This window comes from Anabas testudineus, chromosome 21 (genome assembly GCF_900324465.2).
Source record: "Anabas testudineus chromosome 21, fAnaTes1.2, whole genome shotgun sequence".
Taxonomy (NCBI): Eukaryota; Metazoa; Chordata; class Actinopteri; order Anabantiformes; family Anabantidae; genus Anabas; species Anabas testudineus.
The window spans coordinates 5310594-5336133 of record NC_046629.1 but is presented as its reverse complement, the minus strand read 5'-3'; the positions used below and the strand labels follow the sequence as shown (position 1 = coordinate 5336133).

The following is a 25540-nucleotide window of genomic DNA, read 5'->3' as shown; positions in this document are numbered from 1 at the left end:
AATATCCTGAAAAATAAACGTATATGTTGACATAAGCAAACTATCTATGATGTAGTCAGCAAATATCATATCTGTTTTAACTCGACCATCTTATTTTAACACAGCAAAACTTACAGTAAATACAATAAAAGCAACTCATCTTATTATTTTTAAATTCAGAGGTATTAAGCATTTCTGAGAAAGGTATGAGAATATTGCAGTTACATGCTTAATATGACTGTTTTACATGAACTAAATCTTTTATTTGATTATTTAGATGTTATATTGCAGCTGAAACCAGATTTCAACATATACTGTATAAAAATACACACAACCTTTTTTTCTCTCACTGTCTGTCATTAAATCAGACTAAACCTTTTCTGTTTTGGATCAGTTAGTATTACAAAAATTATCTCTGTTTACTAAATGCCAGAATAATAGGAGAGATCTTGGCTAATATCTTGAGAGGTTGGTTCAGTTTTTCTAAATAATGTTCTTTCCTTGTGATGCCATGTTATTTATTAAAACACCCCCACAACATGATGCTACCACCCCTTTACTTCACAGTTGAGATGTTACTTCAGGTTTTACAGCACGTTCTTCTCTGGGACTCACAACCTGTCTCCTTCCTGAACAATGTGATGACTTTAATTAACTCACATGTTCTCAATTAACCTATCAGAAGCTTCTGAAGGCATGACATCATCATCTGGACTTACCCAAACTGTTTACTGTTTAAAGAAAAACAGTAATCCTAACTGACCTAGAACAGGAAAGGTTTAGTCTGATTTCATGTCAGTCAGTGAGTTATACAGTTATAAGAAAAGTACATTTGAGCTCAATGATTTTTGAATCTCAAGGCTGAATTGGTTTTTCACACATCCACAGAAGAAAAGCTTCACATGAGTAATCTCTCCATTTAGATGCCCCCCCTCCTATGATGTAGACACAGTCCTCTTCACTCTGTTCTGTGAGTCCATTTCCATTATCAGGCTGATTTAATGACCAGTACCTGGTGGCCCAATAAAGAGAATCCTGTTACTGCTCAGACTGTCAGACTTAAACTTATCTTTTCAGCTACTTAATGGCAGCAGCAGTAAATAAATCCACGATATGTTTGTGTCTTACTTCACGGTCAGTGGAGTTTCATCGACCCATTCCCAGGTCCCCTCTTCGTCACTGTCACTCAAACCAATCCAAGTGTTTGTGTTGGTGAATTTAGAGACGTAGGTCTGCTCAACACATATTTTACAAAAAACAAGTCACTGTATTTACATTTGAGTTGAAACTACAATACTAGGACAGAGAGACAAAGACAGAGGAATATACACTTACAGTCTATAAAACAACAACAATCAAATCTTGTTTTCTGAATGTGAGATAGTTTTTTTCCTTAGAGGATATGTAAAAATGAATCACCTGTTCTTCGATACTGTCTATAACCACCAGATCTCCTCCTCTGGTTCTGCAGTCCTCTCGGCCTGTGGCCCAGGAACCAGTCTTAGTGGACAGGAGATAACAGGAACACCAGAACTTTGTCCATCCTGGTGGACACGTTTTCTCTGTAACATAAAACAACAGAAATGAGTCGAGACACAGATTCATGTGCTGCCAGAGATATTCATTATGAGGTGTCTTTATATCGCATGACTCCAGTTTGGAAACAGTATTTTAACATGTTCACATTAGCATATTAGCACGTAAACAGAATGTGAGCAATGGTTCCAGATATTTAGTTCACTGTGTAAACACAAACATGCCTCAAATGTTAACTGGACAATTGTCTTCGTGTATTTTTAATGGTATCATGGAGACACCATGTGCTTTGTCTCTTATTGACTCACTCTGTTTGCACAAACACTGCAGTCTTTTGCGCTCTGCTGACATTTCAGTGAGGCTGGTCTTCAGGTGGTTTCTCTCTTGAGTCAGGGCCTGGAGAAGCTCAGTCAGGTTGGTTTTGATGGCAGCCTCACGATGGAGTGAGTTATGATCTGATATAATGTAGACACATGTAAAATACTCTTAATTCATAAAGTATCATAAGTACTTTTTAGGCAAGTCTTAATATAAAAGTATGTTGCTGCAACCAGTGAACTTTCCTTCTTTCGATCTAGTTTATATAAAAGTCTGTCAGTGAGCTGTGTTTACAGACTGTGTGGTGTAGACCTCCCTGTAGAGAGGTGGTGTTGGTGAGAGCTTATTATTCACTTGGTGGTTTAGTTTGAGGCTGCAGCTTTATGCAGACAACAGATATGTTTCACTTTTACATGTTATAAAACAATATGTTACAAAAGGTATCCTAATTTGAAAAGGTGCTGTGGAAGCCTCTCATGGTTCAGCAATTCAGAAATATTTACAACAACAAAAACAACGTTATTTATGTTTTGTATATGTTATACTCATAATGAATGTACTTACATGTAATTAAACTGAATGTCAGGGTCAGATTTAGAGAGAAACAATATTTTTTTAGTTGTGTTAAATCTAATGCTGATATTTATGCTGATAACATGAGTGTGAAAGTTTTGTCCAGTTTTATTCAACAAACATTCAAAGTTAATTGATATTATGAAATGCTAGTTTAGTTAGAAAGTTATCATAAAACTTATTCAACACATTTATTTTTTAATTTGTTCTTAAGAAAGATTACATACATATATACATAGAAGTATATATATATATATGTGTGTGTGTGTATGCAGATGATTGTTAATGCTTAATAATAAATTATAATTTATTTATTCTTTTTATTAATTTAACATTTGTTATTAATAACTAACTAGTAACTAAGCTGTCAAATAAATTTCTCTCTTGAATTGATGAGAGTAAATGTAAAAGTAAAAGTAATACTTTACTCTGTTTGGATAAACTTTGTTCAGCTCTTTAAAAAAATTCATGTGACCTAAATGTATTAATCTCTGCCTTCAAACTGTTTGACACTGAGCAGCTGGACAATAGTTTGAAATTTACATGAAAATGAAAAACACCCATTATATCAACTATTTCATATTATTACTGTAATTTTATGGTGACATCATTGACACAATTCAATTGATAAAATAGAAAAGATGTGACACATTACAAAATATTGTTGAGTTTGTTGAGCCCAACATGAAACAAATACTGTGTAATTCAAAAAAGCAGCAACAGAGGAGAAACTACAGCTTGAAAATATGTAACAGCAGTAATTAAAAAATCGTTAAAATGAACCAGACTCACAGTAGAAGCCAAAGCCGATGAGTTCAGGCCAGCAGAGAAGCACTGAGCAGCCCCAGACAGAGAATAACGACTCCACAACATCTCCTCTCTGAGTTTCTCAGACGTGAACAGAGAAAAGATCAGTGAATATTATCAATGATACAACACTAATAATGACATTTAATGACGACTCAGTCTGTAAATTACCTGAGTTTTGTGACCCTTTGAAGTTTTGAACCTGTTTGCCACATTTAAAATTTGTATAAACGTCCCCCATGTCTTCTTCAAACGTGTTTAACAACCTGTGAATGAATGATCATCTGCAGCATGAGCTGTGCTAAATGTAAATGATGAAACTCAGTGTGTGTTGGTTTTAGTTATTTTAAACTTAACCAGCGAGTCACAAATGAAAATGTGATCTCATTTCAAACAGGAAGTCTGACACACACAATGTTGCGTCTCTGTGTCTCTATCTATACACTCTATATACTCTATCTATAATACACACATTAACACAGCTTCATTTTCATGCACCCCAACACCCATCTGTATTTTTAGTGTTGATACTTTTATTTTACTTAATTTGATCCTACTCTTTTTTTAAAATCCCTGATTAACCTTGGTTACTTCATCAATCCCATTGTTCTTTACTGTTTGACTGTTCTTCACTCATTGTGTTGCTGTAACCAGTGAACTTTCCTGTTGAAGATCTAGTTTATACAGAAGTCTTTCAGTGAGCTGTGTTTACAGACTGTGTGGTGTAGACCTTCCTGTAGAGAGGTGGTGTTGGTGAGAACTTTCTTATTATTCACTTGGTGGTTTAGTTTGAGGCTGCAGCTTTATCCAGACAATAGATATGTTTCACATTTACATTTGAAAATGCTTCAAATCAATAAGATGAACTCATGAGTTAAGCAAAGTAAGACTGAGCCTCTGTGTCTGTCTGGTGGAAGCTAATGATATCATATGGAAATCAGGTACAGTAGCACCCCTGCAGACCTGCTGGACCATCAGACTTCGAGATTCACACCAGTCCTGACTGCTTTTAAAGAAGGGACTATGTGGTTTATTTTCACCTCTCATCCTGTTGCTGCTCTATTTTTGTTTCTCTACATGTTTTTCTGTTTAAATAGTTTAATATAAATTTAATTTGACACACACACACACAATTCCTCGGCATGTGTTTAAAAAACTACTTATGCAAATCCTAAACCTAACCACCTGAGTCCATTTTAATTAGTCAACTTCTCATTTGATGATAGAGAAAATGAACTGATTTGTTCATGCTAATGTTTATATTTGACCAAAAATATCAACCTCATGTCCACAAATGATTCTTCTGGCTCCTGATATAAATAATTTGTTGCGCGTACATGTTTATTGTCAGCAGTGGTGACAAAATACAAGATTTTATATAACAAAAAGACAAATGGTGAAGCAGTTTTCTTATCTTAACGTCCATCAATCTATGAGCTGAACACAGTTTGGGGGGGACAAACAGGAAGGAAGCATCAGAGTGAACTGTGAGGTCACAAACTTCCCTTAAGTTCTAAATAGTAAAAGTCAGAATTCTCATTCAAATGTTTTCATTTGTATGAAACTATTTTTGACACAGTCAACAAGTTTTTGCAAAAAGCATCAGAGACAGAAATTAAAACTGACAACTCACAGCACGGTTTATATTTTATCAACTGAGCACCATGATCAGGACGTTGGCATTTTGCTAAAACACGTTCCCTTAATTAAAAAACTGGACAGTTTGGAATACTGCTCTTTTCTATCAACAAAGGATTTTTAAAAATTAAAATAAATTTTTGAGAAGCATTTATCCAGTTAATGGAGAGTTTGGAGAAATGGGAACATTATATTATATTATGACCTGTTTAATTTGACCGCTGCTTTTTTGTCACAGTGTTTTATTATTTGGATATAATATTGTATACAGCCGTAAAAATATTTTTTTATATCAAAACTGAGCTGGTTTTTCACAGATCCACAGTAGATAAGCTTCACATGAGTAATCGTTCCAATTAGATGACCCCCAACCCAAGATATGGACACAGTGCTCTTCTCCCCATTCTGTGACTCCGTTTCCATTATCAGGCTGATTTGATGCCCAGAACCAGAACCTGGAGGCCCAACAAACAGAACCATGTTACTGTTAATGTTAATTTTCAGTTACTTAGCAGCAGTAAATGTTGTTAACTGTGCTGCTTGTTCTATCTGGCTCGTTAAAAAACAAAGAGCTGCACTGAATAAGATGGTCTTTACAATTTACCCCTCTCAACAAATTTGTATCCAGTATCACGATCCAGTCTGACATATTTTACATTTGACAAGAATAACTAACTTAACTACCTACCCATAAAACTAGTGGTGACACTGTGTAAAGAAATATTCAGATTTAAACACATTTCTCTCTTACTTCACGGTCAGTAGAGTTCCATCGACCCATTTCCAGGTTCCCTCTTTGTCTCTGTCACTCAAACCGATCCAAGTGCTCATGTTGGTGAATGTAGAGAGGAAGGTCTGCTCAATACATAGTTTATAAAACAAAGTCACTGTATTAATATATAACTTTAAACAACATTAAATCCACAGAGAGACAAAATGAATCACACTAACATGGACACACACACTGTACCTGTTCTTCAATACTGTCTATAACCACCAGATCTGCTCCTCTGGTTCTGCAGTCCTCTCTGCCTGTTGTCCAGGAACCAGTTTTAGTGGACAGGAGATAACAGGAACACCAGAACTTTGTCCATCCTGGAGGACACGTTTTCTCTGTAACGCAAAACAACCTGTATTGCTAGTGAGGGGAATACAGATCTGGCACAGAGGTGGCTTCATACTGCACGATTCCAGTTTAAAATGATGTATCAATAAGGATCTTAACATGTTTATATTAGTTTATTAAGATGAAATAAGATTGTGACCAATGCTTTCAGACATTTAGTTAACTGTGCAAACACAACCATGCCTAAGTCCTCAGATATTAACCACAGTAGATTATTGCAGTTCTTTTTTACTGTCATCGTTGAGACACCATGTTCCTTGTTTCCTACTGACTCACTCTTTCTACACAAACATTCGAGCAAATCTCTCTTTTCAGTCATTTCAAAGAGACAAGACTTCAGCACGTCTCTCTCTTCAGCCAGGTTGGTTTTGATGGAGAGTTCTGCAGCTGCAGAGGTATGGTCTGAAAAAAGTAAGAGACATGTCTGAGAAACACAAAATCCTAAATGAATTACAGTACATATCCATATTACTGTACATACATACAGTATAATGTAATATTCCAACATAAGAAACTAAGTAGACACATCTAAAGTTATTCATATTATTTAAAGATACAGTTGTAAATATGTTACAAAACTTATCCTAACGTGAAGTTATATATAGTTTATGGGTTAACTTGTCTTCAGCACGTCTGTTGAACCATCAGACTTTTTAGAGTTGACTCTACCCTGACAATACCCTGCAGTTACTATCCGTATTTCAACACTGTTGAATAAATCAACACAAAATGTTGTTGATCTTGTTGAGTTTAATGTACAACAAATATAGGAAATGTAGAAATAAAATAAAATATATAAGAGCATTCATAAAATATGGATCTGAACATGAAGCAGACTCACAGTAGACGCCAAAGCCGATGAGTCCAGCCAGCAGGGAAGTACTGAGCAGCCCCAGACTGAAAATAATGACTCCATAAAATCTCTTTTCTGAGTTCCTTGGACCTGAAGAGAGAAAATAATTGTGATTATGGTCAACGATGAAACACTAATAATGACATTTAATGAGCGTTCAATCTGTATAACATAACCACCTGATTCATTCTGTGTCGCTGTTAAAGCTGGAACCTGCATTTCATTCATGTACTTAACATTTACATACATATCCTCCATGTCTTTACCCTTAAATTATATGTAATAACCTGTCAGTGGAAGATCACCTGCAGCATGAGCTGTGCTACATGTAAATGATGAAACTTACTGTATGTTGGTTTCTCTTGTTTTAAACTTTACCAGTAAGTCATGTATAAAAATAGTTTGTTAGTAACCTTATCTCACCTCAAACAGGAAGTCTCACACACATACATCTGTGTCTTTGTGTATCAATGTATATAAATACAGTGCTGTTAAAAAGTACCTAAAGCAAAACCTGCCTCGCTCTATGTGAAAAACTAATTACATTAATGCTCTAAAACCCTCAAATGTGCATAAAATAAAATAATGTGAAATATAAATGTGAATGACTCAACTTAGTGCAAAAACCTGATTCCAGTTGTCAATAATAATAAAAATAAAAGATAAATAAAATAATATAAAGTTGACCTGACACCTGAGTCCTTTTATTTTGTTCTACCCTTTCTTCAATATCCCTATTTAACAAACTGCCTTATTATAGTGATGTATTCATATGACAAAACATATGATATGTAGTGGTGTGGTGTATTATTACATTTTTAAATGTTAGTTTACTTTTACATGAGACACTGCTTTAACGTTTATGGTCCGTTTGTCAAAGTGAGTAAAGCTCCTTCTGTGTTGAGCAGGTGAAGAACGCAAGGCGGAGACCAGGAGTCCAGGTACAGGCTGGTGAATGACGCGGTGTCCATGTGGTGAAGGCCAGTCTGTGGACAGGGGGACTGAGAGATTTCCAGTGACACAGGGTCAAGATCCAGGAAGGCAGCCAGGGAAGGCAAACTACGGTAAATTCAGAATCCAACAGTCAGAGTAGAGAATCAGAAACAGGTCAGAATCAGAGAGGAGACTCACAAATAGCAGGAAGTAGGCAGGTCGACAGGTTCAGGTAACAGGTCTGGTCAGAAACAGGACACGACATAAAGATTCACACAGAAATGAGGGATGAAACAAGGAAAAGGTCCAGGTCCAGGTTCAGGTTTAGGTCAGGACATGGTCACAAAGCAAGGGCCAAGGCTGGGTCACAAAGCAGGGTGGGTGGAGAGTGGAAACTGACAACGTGGAAAAGTGTAGATGAACAGGATGGTGCCTATAGAGGGAGATAACAAGACCGGATCGTGACAAGAATGCATTTGTGGAAACTGGATTTTATGCCCAACTTATTAAAAGAAATGTGAAAATTCCTTTATTCCATCATTTCTAACTCTTTGCTGAACACAAACACTGAACCTGTTCTCTGGTTCTGTCTGACCACCAGGTCTGCTCTACTTCTGCAGAATTCGCGGCTTTCTGTCCAGGATGTAAACTGACTGAAGAAGAAATAACAGGAACAGCTGAACATTTTCCATCCTGCAGGACAGGTTTTATCTAGAATAAAATCAAAACCATAAACTCACTCAGTCAAGCCACAACTCCATCTACTGTCAAGGAAGAACTGCTTTTTAGCTGCCAGTTGTGACTGCAGCCAGCAGGAAAACATTCAGCTTCACCAGACACAGAACAACAACCAGTGAAAACACTCAATGATTCAACAGTAACAGGTGAGAACAGGGATTTATTGACAGCTTGGATTGGCTCAGTCTGACGTTCTTACCTGTCTGACATGTTGAAGATCTGGAGCGAACAGACTTGTCATGTTCAACATTGGTATGGATTTCCTCCATCACTCACAAGGTGACCTACAGGATTCTCCTACAGGATTAGATCTGCAGCTCAGACTGCAGGTTTGACAGGTAGTGCATAGTAAATGATGAACGTGAAGTTGTGTTGTGAATTAAGCACTTGATGACTGCTTACTCACGGGTCTATCACAGTGAACATGATCATCATCGAGCTTCAACCCTGAAACTCTAAAATCCAAACCAGGTGCTGCTCTGTGGATCACCTCTGAGCCCGACTCTTCCTGAAGGATTAATGGTGAAAGAAGAGGCTTAAAGACAAAAAGTTTATAACTTTGAACTTCACAAACTGTTCACATCTTTAGTGTGGAACATAAAGTAACCTCATCCCTGCACTTACAGTTTACAAGTCAGCAGGTGGCGACAAAGATCACTCAGCAACAAGAAGAAAGATCATGAAATATTAATCATACTGTAACTTTATGGCACAGTTTTAGATGCTTGAAAGATAAATTTAATCTTGAGTTAATACTTGAATGAAAATGATCAGAATCCTCACTTAAAAACAAAAAAAAAACATAAACATACCACAGACCAAGCACTTGGCAAAGAACCTTACATTATATGAATTATTTTGTAGTGTACAGCACATCCTCCCCTACACTTCTGGCTGCTCTTAATCAGACCTTAACATTTAGTTCATCCACAGTAAACTGTGAGAATTCATTCTCCATTCTGACAAACACACTTTAGGACCACAGACATGCAATGATCCCTTTGGTTCTGCTAGATAAACTGAATGCAGTGAGCACCGCTCAGCGCTCTTCAGAGGTTCCAGCTGCAGCTCTTATAAAAGTAAGACACATGTTTAATTCACTTCATGATGCCAGACTATGATGTTCTAATGATGCTCACAGTACAGTTTTTGTGGGAGAAGCAGATTTCTTACATAACAAAAAGCGGTTTTCTTCATGTTCATCTGTCTATGAGTGAGACACAGTTTTGACAAATGTGAGAAAATACAAATAAAAATCATCAGAGTGAACTGAGTGGTCAGGAACTTCCTGTAGAGCAGTGGTGTTTCATTTAGTAGAATTTAGTACTGCAGCTTTATGCAGGATGCTTAAAATACATTTTATGTGGAGTTGATCTTGTGGTGTCATTTTAAACAATATAAATTTTTTTTTTTTAATTTTACTTTGTGAATAAAGATCTATGAGGCAGAGAAACACTGCTTGTTAACCCTGACTGTTAATTAGAGAAACTCGATAAACTACACAGTCTTTCAGACATTAGCTAGGACTCTAACTTAATGTGCATCACACATGACATGTTATCATAGCATCTAACTGAGATACTGAAGGTTATCAACCACAGTGATGCTGTAAATGCACTAAAATAAACCATGAAGAGGAAATCCTGTGTCAACCCTGCCTGGTCTGAGTTGTACTTCACCAATTTCTTAACTTACATAAAAAGTCTTGTGACTGAAAAATGTATATATTTACAAAAAACTAACATCTGTGATTAGCTTGGACCTTTATTTATCTGACAGAAAAGATTAAAAAAAGATTCTTTGTGTTTTCACTAAGTGCACTGTATTTTGTAAATATAAGAAATTTTAAATTTGATTTCAATCATTCAATTTTATTTCTTAAGCACTGACTGTCTATGATGATATGGGGGTGCATCAGTGCCCACAGCATGAGTGACTTGCAAATGTGTGAAGGTATCATCCATTCAGAGATGTATATTTTATACAGACGTATACTTGTATGTTTATTATCTTCATTTAATAAACATATTAGACCACATAGAGTGGTCAACTCTACAGCTCCATCTTATCTCAGTTCAAACATTCAGGTCTACCTCCCGCGCTTGACCAGTGAACGACGTCTGGTGGTACCAGCACCACACAGTCGACACCAAGGAAAACTGTTCAGTTCAGTGATCCCACGATGGTGGAATGAGCTGCCAAACTCTGCACGCTCAGCCACCTCACTTGCAATAATTAAAAAACACCTTTCTGCTCTTTTCTAGTCACATCTCTTGAAACAGAAGCTTTGCTGCTTTGATGTTTTTTCTCCTTGACTTGGATTTTCTTTGCTTGCCTTGTTCCTCACTTGTAAGTTGCTTTGGGTAAAGCGTCTGCTAAATGACTAAATGGAAATGGAAATTTATAGACTGTTGTAGGAATCATAACTTGTTATAATCAAGAAACAATCATCAACTAGCATTTTTAAATGTTTAAATAACATTAAATAAAATAACTGCACAGTTTCAAATACTTCTGTTTTCTGTTTATTGTTTCAGCTTCAGATTTTTCAAAATCTTTTGACAAAATCCTGAAAATAAATGTACATGTTGCACCAAGTGTTGAGATGAGCAAACGATCTGTGATGTAGCCAGAAAATATCAGAGCTGTCTATGTGTTAACATAGAAAAACATAAAAACAATAAAAGCAGCTCATGTTTTTTTATATTCAGAGGCATGAAGCATTTCTGAGAAGCATTTGTCCAGTTTCTGGAGAGTTTGGAGAAACAGGAACATTACTGTAACATTACTGTAACATTACTGTAACATTACTGTAACATTACTGTAACATTACTGTAACATTACTGTGATATTACTGTAACATTACTGTAACATTACTGAAACATTACTGTAACATTACTGCTTTCTTTACATTGTTACAGTGTTTTATCTGATTATTTGGATATAATATTATAAACAGCTGTAAATAGAATAAATCTTTTGAATCTCAAGGCTGAGCTGGTTTTTCACAGATCCACTGTCGAGAAGCTTCACATGAGATATCATTCCATTCAGATGACTGACCACCAAAGATCTCAACACAGTCCTCTTCTCCCCATTCTGCATGTCCTTCTCCATTATTGGGGTTATTTGATGCCCAATACCTGGTGACCGAACAAACAGAATCATGATACTGTTGATGTCAGACTTAAATTGGTCTTTTCAGCTACTTTAATGTTTTTAACTGTGCTGCTCTCAGTAAAAACTAAAAGCTGCTCTGAATAAGTTGTTATAAGATGTCATGAGTCTTTTAACACAGTATAATATTTGATCTTTATACTTTCAGTTCTTTCATAACACTGAACAAAATCTCAATATTTCTACACAAGTCAAGATTCACAACAAGAGGAAAAGACACAAGCTGATATTTACAACTAATAGATTTTAATCTCTCTAAATTTGTCAATTTGACAGCACAACCTGAATTTGTCTTGTATTAACTAACTTAACTATAAATCCACAATTACTAGGAGTCACATTATTTTCAGGGATATTTGGATTTAAAGAAGGTGAAGCACATTTCTGTCTTACGTCACAGTCAGTGGAGTTCCATCGACCCATTTCCAGGTTCCCTCTTCGTCTCTGTCATTCAAACCAATCCAAGTGTACTTGTGGATTAATTCAGAGAGGAAGGCCTGGTTAACAGGAAGAAAAATTTAAAAATTTAATATTCAAGTTCAAACCACATTACATGAACATGTATGTGTTTACACAGACAGAAGAAACAAATCAAATAATAATCAATAAAATGTTCAGTCACATTATCAGCTCACAAATAGAACAAAAACACAGATATTACCAGTAAACCTTAATGAGAACATGTAAAAATGAACTTAAACTCAGACTAAATCCTCGTCTGAATTTGTACGTGCAAATTAAACATTATCATTCACTCCTTGTCAGACAAACATGAACACACACTTCACCTGTTCTTCAGCGCTGTCTATAACCACCAGATCTGCTCCTCTGGTTCTACAGTCCTCTCTGCCTTCTGTCCAGGAACCAGACTCAGTGGAGAGGAAATAACAGGAACAGCAGAACTTTGTCCATCCATCAGGACAAGTTGTCTCTGTAACACAAAACGAAATGAGTGAAGATGCAGCTACGTCTACTGCTAAAGGAAGAAAGTGTGAGGTAAAACACAAAGTTGGATTTACAGTACATGATTCCAGTTTGAAATTACATAACAAGTATCTTAACATTAGTAAATGAACATGACAAAACATGAATAATGCAACTATAGTGAGTTTGGAAACCAGTTCACTGTAGAAATCCAAGCATGAATAAATCTTTGATCATCTTAACTGGATCATTGTGTTTGAAGTTATTTGTTGCTGTCATTATTGAAACACTATGTGCTTTGTCTCTCACTGACTCACTCTGTCTGCACAAACTCTGAAAATAATTGTCCTCTTGAGTCATTTTAGTGAGGTTGGTCTTCAGCTGGTCTCTCTCTTCAGTCATTTCAGTGAGGTTGGTCTTCAGCTGGTCTCTCTCTTCAGTCATTTCACTGAGGTTGGTCTTCAGCTGGTCTCTCTCTTCAGTCAGGGAGCCCACTGAGGTATGATCTGAAAGAATAAAGAGACATGTCTGTGAAACACCAAAAACTAATTTCATTGACTGATGGTCATAATTTAAAAATATAGAATGAACATCAACAAATAATTTTAACAGAAATGCTATTTGCAACTTATCTTAATGTGAACAGTTGTTGTTAAGGCCTCTTGTCTTCCAGACTAACTGAACTGTACTGCCAGCAGTGCAGAAATATTTAGTTTTACAAGTATCTGAGTTTCTGCTTGATGATTAAGATTTAGAACTTTTTTATTATTGAAATTGTACAACATAGGTTAAGTTCCGTACAGAGTCCAGAACATGGAGAGGGATGGCTACGTGGAGCACAGTGAGTTTATTTGAAGTCTAATGTTGTATCTTGTAGTTCCAGTAAATATCTGTTCCTGAAAATCATTGGTTGACTTTATGTTTAACTTATGACATGAACACTCACAGTGGACACGGAGGCCGATGAGTCCGATCAGTAGGAAAACACTCAGCAGCCCCAGACACAGAAAAGCAGCAACAGGAAGTCTCCTCTCTGAGCTCCTGGAACCTGAACAGAGACCAGAACAGTTAATATAATCAATGATACAGAAGTAATAATAGATGAGAACAGATTTATTAACAGCTCAGTGTGATAAAACATTTGTACCTGTCTGATTTGTCAATGGTCTTAAATGATGAGATTTATTATATTCAGCAGTCATATAAATTCCTTCCATCGCTCATTAGATGATCAAATATCTCCCGGAAGATCAGCTCTGCAGCACAGACTGAAGAATGAGTGAAGCAGAAGTTGTGTTTATTTCAGTCTCTTGATGTTTTATCTTCTGAGGAAGTGACAAGTTTGAAATATGACAGAAGGACTAAAGCGCCCTCTTCTGTTGGTATCTGTAGGATGTTGTGTTGTGTAAATTAAGCATCTTATGCTTGTTGACAACATGAAGATATAGATTAGTGCAGTGAACACAGATCAACACACAGAGTGCCATCAAGCTAAATAGAGTCACAGTAAAAACTTTATTCTAATATACTGAAGATTTAATAATCAGTGAAGAGCTGAACTTCACTAACATCCTTTTCTGGGTACAAGCTGCTGCACTGTTCCATCTCTAGGCTACAACAGAAGGTGGCGACAAAGATCACTCAGCAACAACAAGAGAAACTGATGAGAACAAACTAAGTAGAGCAGGAGCTACTGTAATATTATAACAAAGTATTGGTCACCTGACAGATAATTTTAGTTTTTAAAATCACACGTGGAGAAAAATAATCAGAATCTTCACTGAAAAATAACATCGACACAGACGGATGAGAAAGAACTGTAATAATTCACTACTCTCACTCTCTCAGACAAAACTCTTTTTGCCATCTCTTCTGATTCAATTATGAAATTAAAATTGAAATACAAATTTGCAAAAGACCAACTTGACCCTGGACAACACTGAAAAATGTCCTGCAGACAGATAAAAAAAAAAAGGTAGAATTGTTTGTTTGGGGTCCTATAGTATAAAGAGAATGATGTATACCACCACCATCACCAGTGTGAACATCAGTGTTTAGTTGTAAAGGTCATTCCTCCTGAATTCATGTTTGATATTTTCACCTTTTGTTGCTACATTACTGTTTTTCTAGGTGTTTTTAAGTTTAAATTGTTAAAATAATATAATACAAATTTGAAAAATCTGAAAATTCTTGGCATCTTTTAAATCTTAAATGTAAATAATGACTCTTCTGTTGGTTTCAGTTCTCCTCAGCAGGAAATCAGGTCCTGGTATTAACAAAAATATTTAGTATTATTAAACTGTGTCAGCTCCATCTGTGAACTTTTCTTTTGCTGATGGAGAAAATTAGCAAATTGTTGTTCATGGTAATGTTTATACTACACATATATTCAACCAAGAATATTCAGGTTATGTCCATAACACTTCACACAAACACTGAAACTCTTATAGATTTTTATTATTTCATGTTGAATCTCTTTAAAACAAAGAGCTCATAACTTAACGTGGTGTGGTCTTAGATTTATACGTGATCAAATTAGCACGGTGATCAGGACACAATCTTCAACTAACATTTTACTGAAATAAATGTTGACACAGTTTGAAATACTGCTCTTTGCTTTAAGCACAGGCTTTTTGAAAATATCCAGAAAAATAAACGTATATGTTGCCAAAAGCGAACTATCTATGATGTAGTTAGCAAATATTACATCTGTCTTAACTCAACCGTCTTATTTTAACACAGGAAACATACAGTAAATACAATAAAACCAACTCATCTTATTATTTTTTAATTCAGAGGCATTAAGCATTTCTGAGAAGCATAAGTGTATATGTGTATATATATATAATTACAAAACGTATCCTAATTTAAAGAGGTGCTGTGGAAGTCTCTCATGGTTCAGACTTACTGAGCTTTACTGCAATAACAACAACAATAATAATAATATTAATAATAATGTGATATATGATTTGTATTTCTTATACTATTAAGCAATGCATTTACATGCAATTAAACTGAATGTCAGGGTCGGATTTAACTTAACGTAACAGAAGTTTTGTAGAAAAAGAAAATAAGAAGCGAAACAATGTGGTTTAAACCATCTAAATCTAATGTTGATATTTATGCTGATAAAATGAATGTGCAATTTTGTTCAACAAACATTCAAAGTTTATTGATATTATGAAAAGCACAATTTAAGATAATAGATAAAAAATAAATTATTTATTCTTAAGAAAGGTTTATGTTGGAGTCATGTCGTGTTCTTAAACCAAAGATTTGCTCATACTTTAGTTTTTATGTTGGTGAATCCTATTGTCCTTGTAAATTAGTTTTTATTCACTAAATTTACAAAATCATTTGTTACTAAACCCCTCCACCACAGTAAGGTGGCAGTTCAGGGAGGGGGAAATGGGAACATTATATTATATTATAACATGTTTATTTGACCGCTGCTTTTTTGTCACAGTGTTTTAATATTTGGATATAATATTATATACAGCTGTAAAAATATATTTTTCAAAACTGAGCTGGTTTTTCACAGATCCACAGTAGATAAGCTTCACATGAGTAATCGTTCCAATCAGATGACCCCCAACCCAAGATATGGACACAGTGCTCTTCTCCCCATTCTGTGACTCCATTTCCATTATCAGGCTGATTTGATGCCCAGAACCAGAACCTGGAGGCCCAACAAACATAACCATGTTACTGGTAATGTTAATTTTCAGTTACTTAGCAGCAGTAAATGTTGTCAACTGTGCTGCTCTTTGTATCTGGCTCGTTAAAAACAAAGAGCTGCACTGAATAAGATGGTCTTTACAATTTACCCCTCTCAACAAATTTGTATCCAGTATCACGATCCAGTCTGATAACATATTTTACATTTGACAAGAATTAACTAACTTAACTACCTACCCATAAAACTAGAGGTGACACTGTGTAAAGAAATATTCAGATTTAAACACATTTCTGTCTTACATCACGGTCAGTAGAGTTCCATCGACCCATTTCCAGGTTCCCTCTTTGTCTTTGTCACTCAAACCGATCCAAGTGCTCATGTTGGTGAATGTAGAGAGGAAGGTCTGCTCAATACATAGTTTATAAAACAAAGTCACTGTATTTATATATAACTTTAAACAACATTAAATCCACAGAGAGACAAAATGAATCACACTAACATGGACACACACACTGTACCTGTTCTTCAATACTGTCTATAACCACCAGATCTGCTCCTCTGCTTCTGCAGTCCTCTCTGCCTGCTTTCCAGGAACCAGAGTCAGTGGAGAGGAAATAACAGGAACACCAGGACTTTGTCCATCCTGGAGGACACGTTTTCTCTGTAACACAAAACAACCTAATCTATTGCTAGAGAAGGACATCATGAGGGGAAACACAGATCTGGTACAGAGGTGGCTTCATACTGCACGATTCCAGTTTAAAATGATTATCAATAAGGATCTTAACATGTTTATATTAGTATATTCAGATGCAATAAGATTGTGACCAGTGGTTTCAGACCTTTAGTTAACTGTGCAAACACCACCATGCCTAAGTCCTCAGATATTAACTACAGTAGATTATTGCAGTTCTTTTTTACTGTCATCGTTGAGACACCATGTTCCTTGTTTCTTACTGACTCACTCTTTCTACACAAACATTCGAGCAAATCTCTCTTTTCAGTCATTTCAAAGAGACAAGACTTCAGCACGTCTCTCTCTTCAGCCAGGTTGGTTTTGATGGAGAGTTCTGCAGCTGCAGAGGTATGGTCTGAAAAAAGTAAGAGACATGTCTGAGAAACACAAAATCCTAAATGAATTCATACAGTATAATGTAATTTTACAACATAAGAAACTAAGTAGACACGTCTAAAGTTATTCACATTATTTAAAGATACAGTTGTAAATATTTTAAAAAACTTATCCTAACGTGAAGTTATATATAGTTTATGGATTAACTTATCTTCCGCACGTCTGTTGAACCATCAGACTTTTTAGAGTTGACTCTACCCTGACAATACCCTGCTGTTATTATAAATATAGGACATGTATAAATAAAATAAAATAAAAGCGCATTCATAAAATATGGATCTGAACATGAACCAGACACACAGTAGACGCCAAAGCCGATGAGTCCAGCCAGCAGGGAAGTACTGAGCAGCCCCAGACTGAAAATAACGACTCCATAAAATCTCTTTTCTGAGTTCCTCGGACCTGAACAACAACCACTCAGCAACAAGAAGAAAAGATAAGCACAGGCTAAGAAAGGCAGGAGCTACTGTAAAATCATAACACAAGACAAATAATTTAGATCTTGAACTCATATTTAATATACTGATCAGAATCTTCCATTGATGTTTATTGTTGAGTCATCATTACAGTTATCAACAAGCTGTGGTCAGTAGGAACTGTAATCATACACTACACTCACTCTCCCACATGAAACAAACATGAACAATACCAAAGGTGAAATTTGTACAAGCTTGGAGACATATTGAACACCAGCACTAAGCTTTTTTCTCACAGATCCAGTGCAGAGATGCTTTACAGGACCGATCGTTCCAGTTGTCTTTAGTTTTCTTGCCAGTTCTGATGTGTGCACAGTCTTCTTCACCCCACTGCACATCTCCACCACCATTGTCAGGTTGATCTTCCTCCCAGTAACTAAAAGGTAAAACAACAAGAGTCAACAAGAGTCCTATGATGAAACACTAACTAATTTGTTTCACTTCCCTTGGTACACTTCTATCTAGAAAAAGGTTCTTTAAAAATATTTTTTTTATCTGTAGTCTGATTTCTTATCTATAGTTTATAATGCAATAGAAACAAATTTAAGTTCGACCTTAGAGTCAGTGGAGTCCCATCAATCCATTTCCAGGAGTTCTCTTGTTCTCCATCAGTCAAACCAATCCAACTCCACATGTCTTCTTTGGTGAAGTTAGAGAGGAATGTCTGTTTCAATGCAAAGAAATATAAAATATAAATATTTTATTATAACTATTACATGATGATTTCCATTACATTAGAACATTTCCATTTATTTAACTGGCAAATGCTTATTCATTAGAGCGCTGTAAAAGTAAAAACTGGTTAAACTGGTTAAACTGCATAAACTTTGGTGACATTCATGGCAAATGGTTATAGTAACTAATAAAAAAAATTGACAACAAGAATTTCTCGTATAGTTAAAAACACTGAGCAGTTGGATGCAATTAACTCACTCACAAACATGGACACACACTGCACCTGTTCTTCATCACTGTCTATAACAACCAGATCTGCTCCTCTGGTTCTACAGTCCTGCCTGCCTTCTGTCCAAGAACCAGACTCAGTGGAGAGGAAATAACAGGAACAGCTGAACTTTGTCCATCCTGCAGGACAAGTTTTATCTGAAACAAAACAAATATGAGTCAAGACACAACTCCAACTACTGCTAAAGAGAGACAGTGTGAGCACTATTCCAGTTTGAAATGAAACCTTTGAAAACTTTTTTCACTGTGTACACATGCCTATGTCCCTTGATAATTTTGTTTACTTCTACTCACTGAGTCTGAACAAACATTGGAGTCTATTGTTCTCTTCAGTCATTTCATTGAGGTTGGTCTTCAACTGGTTTCTCTCTTCAGTCATTTCATTGAGGTTGGTCTTTAACTGGTTTTTCTCTTCAGTCATTTCATTGAGGTTGGTCTTTAGCTGGTCTCTCTCTTCAGTCAGGGAGGACAATTTTGTCTGACTGCCCCGAAGAAGCTCAGTCAGGTTGGTTCTGATAGAGAGTTTATCACCTACGCCACGTACTGAGTTATGATCTGAAAGAATGAAGACACATGTTGGCGAAACAAAACAAAAAAAACAAACAAAGAAAAAAAAGAATTATTATTGTATAATATTACAATATAAGGAAATATTTAGACAAATTAAATATTCCCTAATGTAAAAATGTAATTCAGTTTATTTATTTAGCTCCAAATCACAAAAAAATCATCTTAAGGCACTTTAAAATGTTTAAACTTTAAGACTTAACAAAATATTACTGTCAACAAATTTATTTTTAGAAAATCCAATGATCACACTAGAGCAGATCTGGGCGATAGTGGAGAGGAAAAACTGCCTTTTACGGAAGAAAGCTCCAGCAGAACCAAGCTCAGGGTGGGTGGCCATCTGCCTTGATCGGTTCGGGGGAGTGGAAAGAGGAGCGAGAAAAGTACAACAGGCAACAAAAAACAAAAACAACAAAAAAGGGAAAAGATCCCAAATAGCGAGGACTGAACTGCAACCTAAATAATCCAGTGTTTCATTTGTGAGCACATGTGAGAAAAATTATGTGACAGACAAGAGCAGCAAACAAGGTGGAGGTGGTTGTATGCCTATCATAACTTAGACTGTAGCTCACCTGACAGCTACAGAATTGGATCACTTGCCAAACAATGTGTTTGTATTTTTCTTAATCATTACAAATATAACAAGTGACTAACACGAGTTAAGGACCCATTCCTTAATGTCTCATTTGCATCTTAACAGTAGCCAGCTGTGCACAAGGGATTAAGAATCTTTGTGTGTTTTGTAACTTTTGTTCTCCATAAATGTCACTCGAACGATGGACGATTGAATCATTTATGCTCACAATAATATAGTGATAACATTGTGGTTGAATTCTTGATGTTCTGTGAAGAATGTTTCTTCAGTCTATATTTTTTGCTTTATAACCTATGTTCAGTGTGACCCATGTACTTAGATCATCTTCTCATAGGCATGTCAGTGGAGTCCACACAGTACTTTTTGTTTCTGCTCTCTTTCAGGGACACAACCTCGCACTTGTATGAAGCGGTAAATAGATACTTTTAGATACTTAAACTTCCAACTCTGGTCTGGTCTGTTCCTTCCTGTAAACAGACTCTGTGTTGCATTTCCAGTCCAGTATGTGTCCAGGTGAACTCCCAGGTTTGTGTACCCCTCCACGACCTCTATTTTCTCTCCCAAAATGGAGACAGTGTTCAAACTGTCTCTGTTCCTCCTAAACTCCACAACCATTTCCTTGGTTTTTGTCACATTCAAGGCCAATGATTGTTTCCACACAACTTCACAAAACAGTCCACCAGGCCTCTGTACTCCTTCTCCTCGCCACCACTGATGCACCCCATGACTGCAGTTGTCTGAGAACTACTGCAGATGACATGACTCAGTTACTGAACGTACGGGGGTGATAGGTGTATTCTGAGTACATCTGAATGAGGAGAAGGGGGAGGCTACGTGCCTGCCAGATGAATTAAGGAGTGGAAAGGGGAGAAGGAGGAGGAAGGGGTGTTTGGGAGTCCTACTGTAAATCTGAATCTAAAGAAGTTGTTTAAGTCGTTGTAAGATTCCCATCAACCTGGATCCCCTTTTCTTTGAAGCATGTGATCTTTTTCATTCTAGACCACACATGCTTCATGTTGTTATGCTGGAGTTGGTTCTCCAGCTTCCTCTTGTAGCATCCTCACATCCTTGTTCTTAGTCCAGTCCAGTTTGTTGTCCAAGAAGGACAACAGGTATTTGTTCTCAGATACGACTTCCTCACCATATATAAAGAAAGGGATGACAGGACTCCTAGATTTACTAAAGTCTTACAACAGTTTTACTGATATTGACTTGAAGATGGTTTAGTCCAAACTAAAACTGCAGAATCATCAGAGAACTTCTGAAAATGGCAGGACTATGACTTGTACCTGAAGTCTGAGGTGTACAGGGTGAAGTACAAGGGAGACAGAAATGTCCCCTGTGGAGCACCTCCACAACTTGGGGTTGAAAGGCAAACTGGAGGGGGTCAAGTGAGGGTTTGACCAGAGGCAATCTCTCAAAAACCTTCGTAATATCTGAGGTCAGAGCCACTGGTCTGTAGTCATTGAGGACTCTAGGATGTAGCATCTTATTCCGGGGAACCAGGCACGACTTTTTCCACCCAAGAGGAACTCTCTCCAGATGCAGGCTGAGGTTGAAAATGTGCTGGAGAACACTGGTTAGTGATCTGCAGGGGGCTCTGAGGGTCAGCCTGGAATCTATTGAAAAAATTATTACTTACACAGTCCCCACAGTCGCCTGGCTGCTGAACTCCTCATGCGCCTCCAGTCCAATAATGTCCTCACTGTGAGGCTCACAGCGAGTCTCTTCAAAGCGTCCCTACAGGAAAAAGTGTGCCTACTCTGTCCACCTCTTTATAGTTTTAATGGTGGCAGGCTGCCTCTGAACCAAAGTTGAGTACTGTGGGAGGAGCTGTACCAGGTTGTGATCTGAGTTTCCCAGAGGGTGGGAAGTGTCTTGGTAAGGGTGGCATGATTAAAGCTGAAACTGTCTATATTAACACTGGAGTCTGGAATACCATCATGCAGCCATGTCTCTGTGAAACACATCAAACTACACTCTGCAAAGATTTTCCCCACCCTCACCAGAGTTGTCAGTTCGTCCATCTTATTGTCCAGTGATCTCACATTGTCCATAATCAGAGAGGGGAGGTGCAGCTTAAACCTTTTCACCTTCTCCGTGCGCATCGCTCTTCTCTGTCCTTTATTTCCTTCTTGGAGTCTCTGCCTCCCCTGCATCCCTTCGTTGTCCTCTTTCTCATCTCTTCTGAGATGTTTAAGGTCCCGGACAACGTTTCTACGGCCATCCTCAGTACGATCAGCTAATCCCGGGTGTAAACAAAGGAGCTGGTTCCATGGCGATGATGCTGCACTTCGGTCGGTGTAAAAGTAAGAAGGTGAAAACAGCAATACAATATGATCTACGAAGGTATAACTTAATTTCCAAAACTAGTTACTTATACAAAAATAATAAAAATAAGGAAAATAAAATACAGAAAAGACGTCACAATGAAGAAAAGGCCCCTGCAGGGCTCGCGCCTGCGCACATTGGGTGAGAACGGAGGTCTATGCATTCTTCACGTTTGCATACAGATAATTGAAAGTTATATTCTTTCTGGCGAGGCAGTTGAAACACTGGTGAAAAGTGGTGACGTAGTGAAAGACGTCACACACTACATAGGCAGTTGCTGATGGCGGGATATATATGTTTGTTACATCCTCACTATTTAGCTAGTTTACCTCCCGGCCTGGTATTGAAGTGGAGGACTGCGTCACTGTGCTCTGGATCACCTGGAGAAACCCGGCAGAGCTGCGACAATTCTGTTTTTTGACTTCTCCACACAGCTGGTGTTTCTGAGGGACAAACTGGAGAAGGCTGCTGTGGACTCGGTCCTGGTGAAGTGGATCCTTGACTACCTCACAAACCCAGTTCAATATACTGTAGTCACTACTGTAATAATTTTTTTATCCATCAATGTCCATGTCTTGCGCTTCACTCTGCAGACTGCTCCGACACTCGAAATGACTACTGGTCTTTCTTTGGAATAAGACAGATCTGTTGTTGGGTTTCTGATTCAGCTCACACCAGAGTTAATTTATATTTGCATGTTTTCCGAACACATGCAGATTAAAGCTGCCTTTAAATATTCACCCACAGATAAATAGCTTCCAGGCTTCATAAATCACGCTGTGTGTCTATTCGCATTTTCTTCTCTCTGTATTTTTCACATTCAGACAAAAGTGCCACAGCGTGCAGCATTTTGCTCATTTCTCATTTTAGTTGTCTCAACATTAGTGATTGAGTAAACCTTTAGTAACTCAGAGCCCAAAGGTTTTAAATTCACGACTTCAAACAACACTTTGATATGTGATATGTATATATCATATTGAACATCCTTCTTTACAAAGTGATCTAAACATGAACCAGACTCACAGTGGACACCGAGGCTGATGAGTCCAATCAGCAGGAAAACACTCAGCAGCACCAGACAGAGAACAACAGCTCCATGAAATCTCCTGGAACCTGAACAGAGAAAAGAGCAGAGAATATAACTAAAGATACAACAGTAATAATGACATTTAGTGACAGTTCAGTCTAATAAAATTACCTGACTGATTCTGTGAAGGTTTTGAATGTTGAATCGGTTTGTCAGAGTCAACATTTGCATAGATTTCCTCCATGTTTTATAAAAATGTATTAATGGAAGATAAAGCAGAGAAAGCTGTCCTACATATAAATGATGAAAGCTACTGTATGTTGATTTCTGTTCTTTTCAACGTTACCAGGAAGTCATGTGTATAAATAGTGGGTATTGTTATCTTAGTCACCAATCATCTCACTTAAAAGAGGAACTCTCACACACACAGAGAATTTGATCGACATACAGTGATGCCACAAACCTTCCTGAGGATGATTACTGACATGAATACTGTCTTAAATTGTACCTCGCAAGAGACAGAACTAGATGCTTCATTCCTCCACTACTGCATGTAGGGTTTCTTATATAAAAGGATCCTTACATTAAAATGACAAAAATCATTCTCCTTACTTCCTCAGAAGCTCAGCTTCCTGAAATCAACAACCCTTTGTTACATGCAATGCAGTTTGTGCAGCAGTGCTGTCCATTCAGGAAATTGTTAGCCATCTTATAAGCAATGGAGGAAATATATATGAATGTTGACCATGACAAGTCTGTTCACTCTCATGTTTGGCCAGAAAGAGACACTGAAGTATTGAGTATCTATTATTACTGGTCTATGTGCTTATTAACATATTAAGATACTAGTTACATAATTCCAACAGTCAAGTCATGCACTAAAAAAACACATTCTCTGTTTAGCTCCCTTTTTCGAGCCATTATCCTCAGTCTGGGACTGCTGAGTGTTTTCCTGCTGGCTGGCCTCAGTATTCATATAGATATATTTATATTACATATAACATTCTTATATATATTTCTTCCATTGCTCATAAGATTGCCACTGATTTCCTGAATGAACAGCTCTGCTGCACAGACTGTAGTGCATGTAAAAAATAGTTGTTGATTTCAGGAAGCTGAGCTTCTGAGGAAGTAACAAGAAACTCAGTTTCAGGCTCTTTTAATAGAAGAAACCCTACATGCAGTAGTGGAGGAATGAGGCATCTAGTTCTGTCTCTTATGAAGTACAGTATTCATGAGATGTCAATCATCGACAATAACATTACCACTTGGCAGTTGTAATGTTGAAACTGGGCTTAACACTGCAGCTGTTGCCTTTGCCAGTGAGTACAGTTGTGGTTTGCATGCATGTCTGTCCAGACTCATAGTCCAATACGTTTATGCATGTGTCTAAGTGGCTGTTTAGGCCAGATAATGAAATCTAATCAATTCATTTTGTGTCTGCATGGCTTTAGATTACATTGCATTAAAGTAACATTTAAATAAAAATTTCTCTGATGCTGGACAGTTCTGTAGCTGAATCACTGAGCTATGATATGAATTATTGAAAATAAATATGTAGGCCTACTACAGTTATTTCAAAAATGGATCAAAGATACATTTTTTAGACTTTGACATCTGTACACCAACACAGTGAAATGAAACACTCAAGATGTGAGCGATGTCAAGACTTAGCTTTAATTTGAAGGGTTTAACAAAACTGTGGCATCAACCATTCAGGGATTTACCATTTTTATACACACACAATATTTAATAATAATTTATACAGATTCAGACAGTGTCTCAACCCTTTTGGAATTGGGATTATAGATTATAAAAAGCAGTTTAGCATTGTCCTGCTGTCAAGTCATCATCTGGATGGGAGCTGCTCTAAAACCTGGAGCACTCTAACAAGCTGGAGGGCCCCTCACCTCTTTATTCCAGAGTACCCTGAGCCAGAAAAGACAGTGGTGCCAATTGGATGGCACAGTGAACTGTATTCACAGTTTAGTATTTCTGAACCCATGCAATGATATGCATTACATTATTCTCGGCTACCTGTGGTGAGCCCATGGAGGGATGTGCGGCCCTCCAAAGAAATGCCACCCCACATCATTACTGATCCACTGCCAAACCGGTCATGCTGGAGGATGTTGCAGGCAGCAGAACGTTCTCTAAAGCGTCTCCAG

General features: G+C 37.1%; 3 protein-coding genes and 1 long non-coding RNA gene across 4 annotated transcripts; all 4 read right to left on the bottom strand.

The window, feature by feature from the left end:
- Positions 1 to 834: 834 nt before the first annotated feature.
- LOC113173470 (asialoglycoprotein receptor 2-like) lies at positions 835 to 3454 on the bottom strand. Its single transcript, XM_026376881.1, has 5 exons — positions 3385 to 3454; positions 1824 to 1970; positions 1399 to 1541; positions 1108 to 1211; positions 835 to 991 (listed from the first exon to the last, which is right to left on the bottom strand). Exons 1-5 carry the CDS (start codon positions 3452 to 3454, stop codon positions 835 to 837), a joined length of 621 nt encoding a protein of 206 aa, XP_026232666.1.
- Positions 1436 to 7152, bottom strand: LOC113173785 (CD209 antigen-like protein E). The gene is made up of 9 exons (XM_026377342.1): positions 7010 to 7152; positions 6819 to 6920; positions 6254 to 6379; positions 5822 to 5964; positions 5603 to 5706; positions 3385 to 5306; positions 3199 to 3286; positions 1824 to 1970; positions 1436 to 1523 (listed from the first exon to the last, which is right to left on the bottom strand). The coding sequence occupies exons 1-6, from the start codon at positions 7086 to 7088 to the stop codon at positions 5144 to 5146; spliced, it is 717 nt and encodes a 238-aa protein (XP_026233127.1). The 5' UTR covers positions 7089 to 7152; the 3' UTR covers positions 1436 to 1523; positions 1824 to 1970; positions 3199 to 3286; positions 3385 to 5143.
- Positions 7153 to 11365: 4213 nt separating this feature from the next.
- On the bottom strand, positions 11366 to 19324 carry LOC113173469 (the record flags this gene model as incomplete). Its single annotated transcript, XM_026376880.1, has 14 exons — positions 11366 to 11644; positions 12072 to 12175; positions 12467 to 12609; positions 12920 to 13108; positions 13549 to 13650; positions 16199 to 16281; positions 16581 to 16684; positions 16800 to 16942; positions 17247 to 17372; positions 17714 to 17769; positions 18110 to 18265; positions 18444 to 18553; positions 18848 to 18990; positions 19147 to 19324. Coding segments are annotated over 14 exons (1794 nt in total), but the record flags the coding sequence as incomplete, so codon positions are not given.
- Positions 19325 to 19383: 59 nt separating this feature from the next.
- LOC113173076 lies at positions 19384 to 23676 on the bottom strand. The gene is made up of 3 exons (XR_003299811.1): positions 23544 to 23676; positions 23369 to 23458; positions 19384 to 19407 (listed from the first exon to the last, which is right to left on the bottom strand). It is a non-coding gene; the product is annotated as an uncharacterized LOC113173076 (long non-coding RNA).
- Positions 23677 to 25540: the final 1864 nt, after the last annotated feature.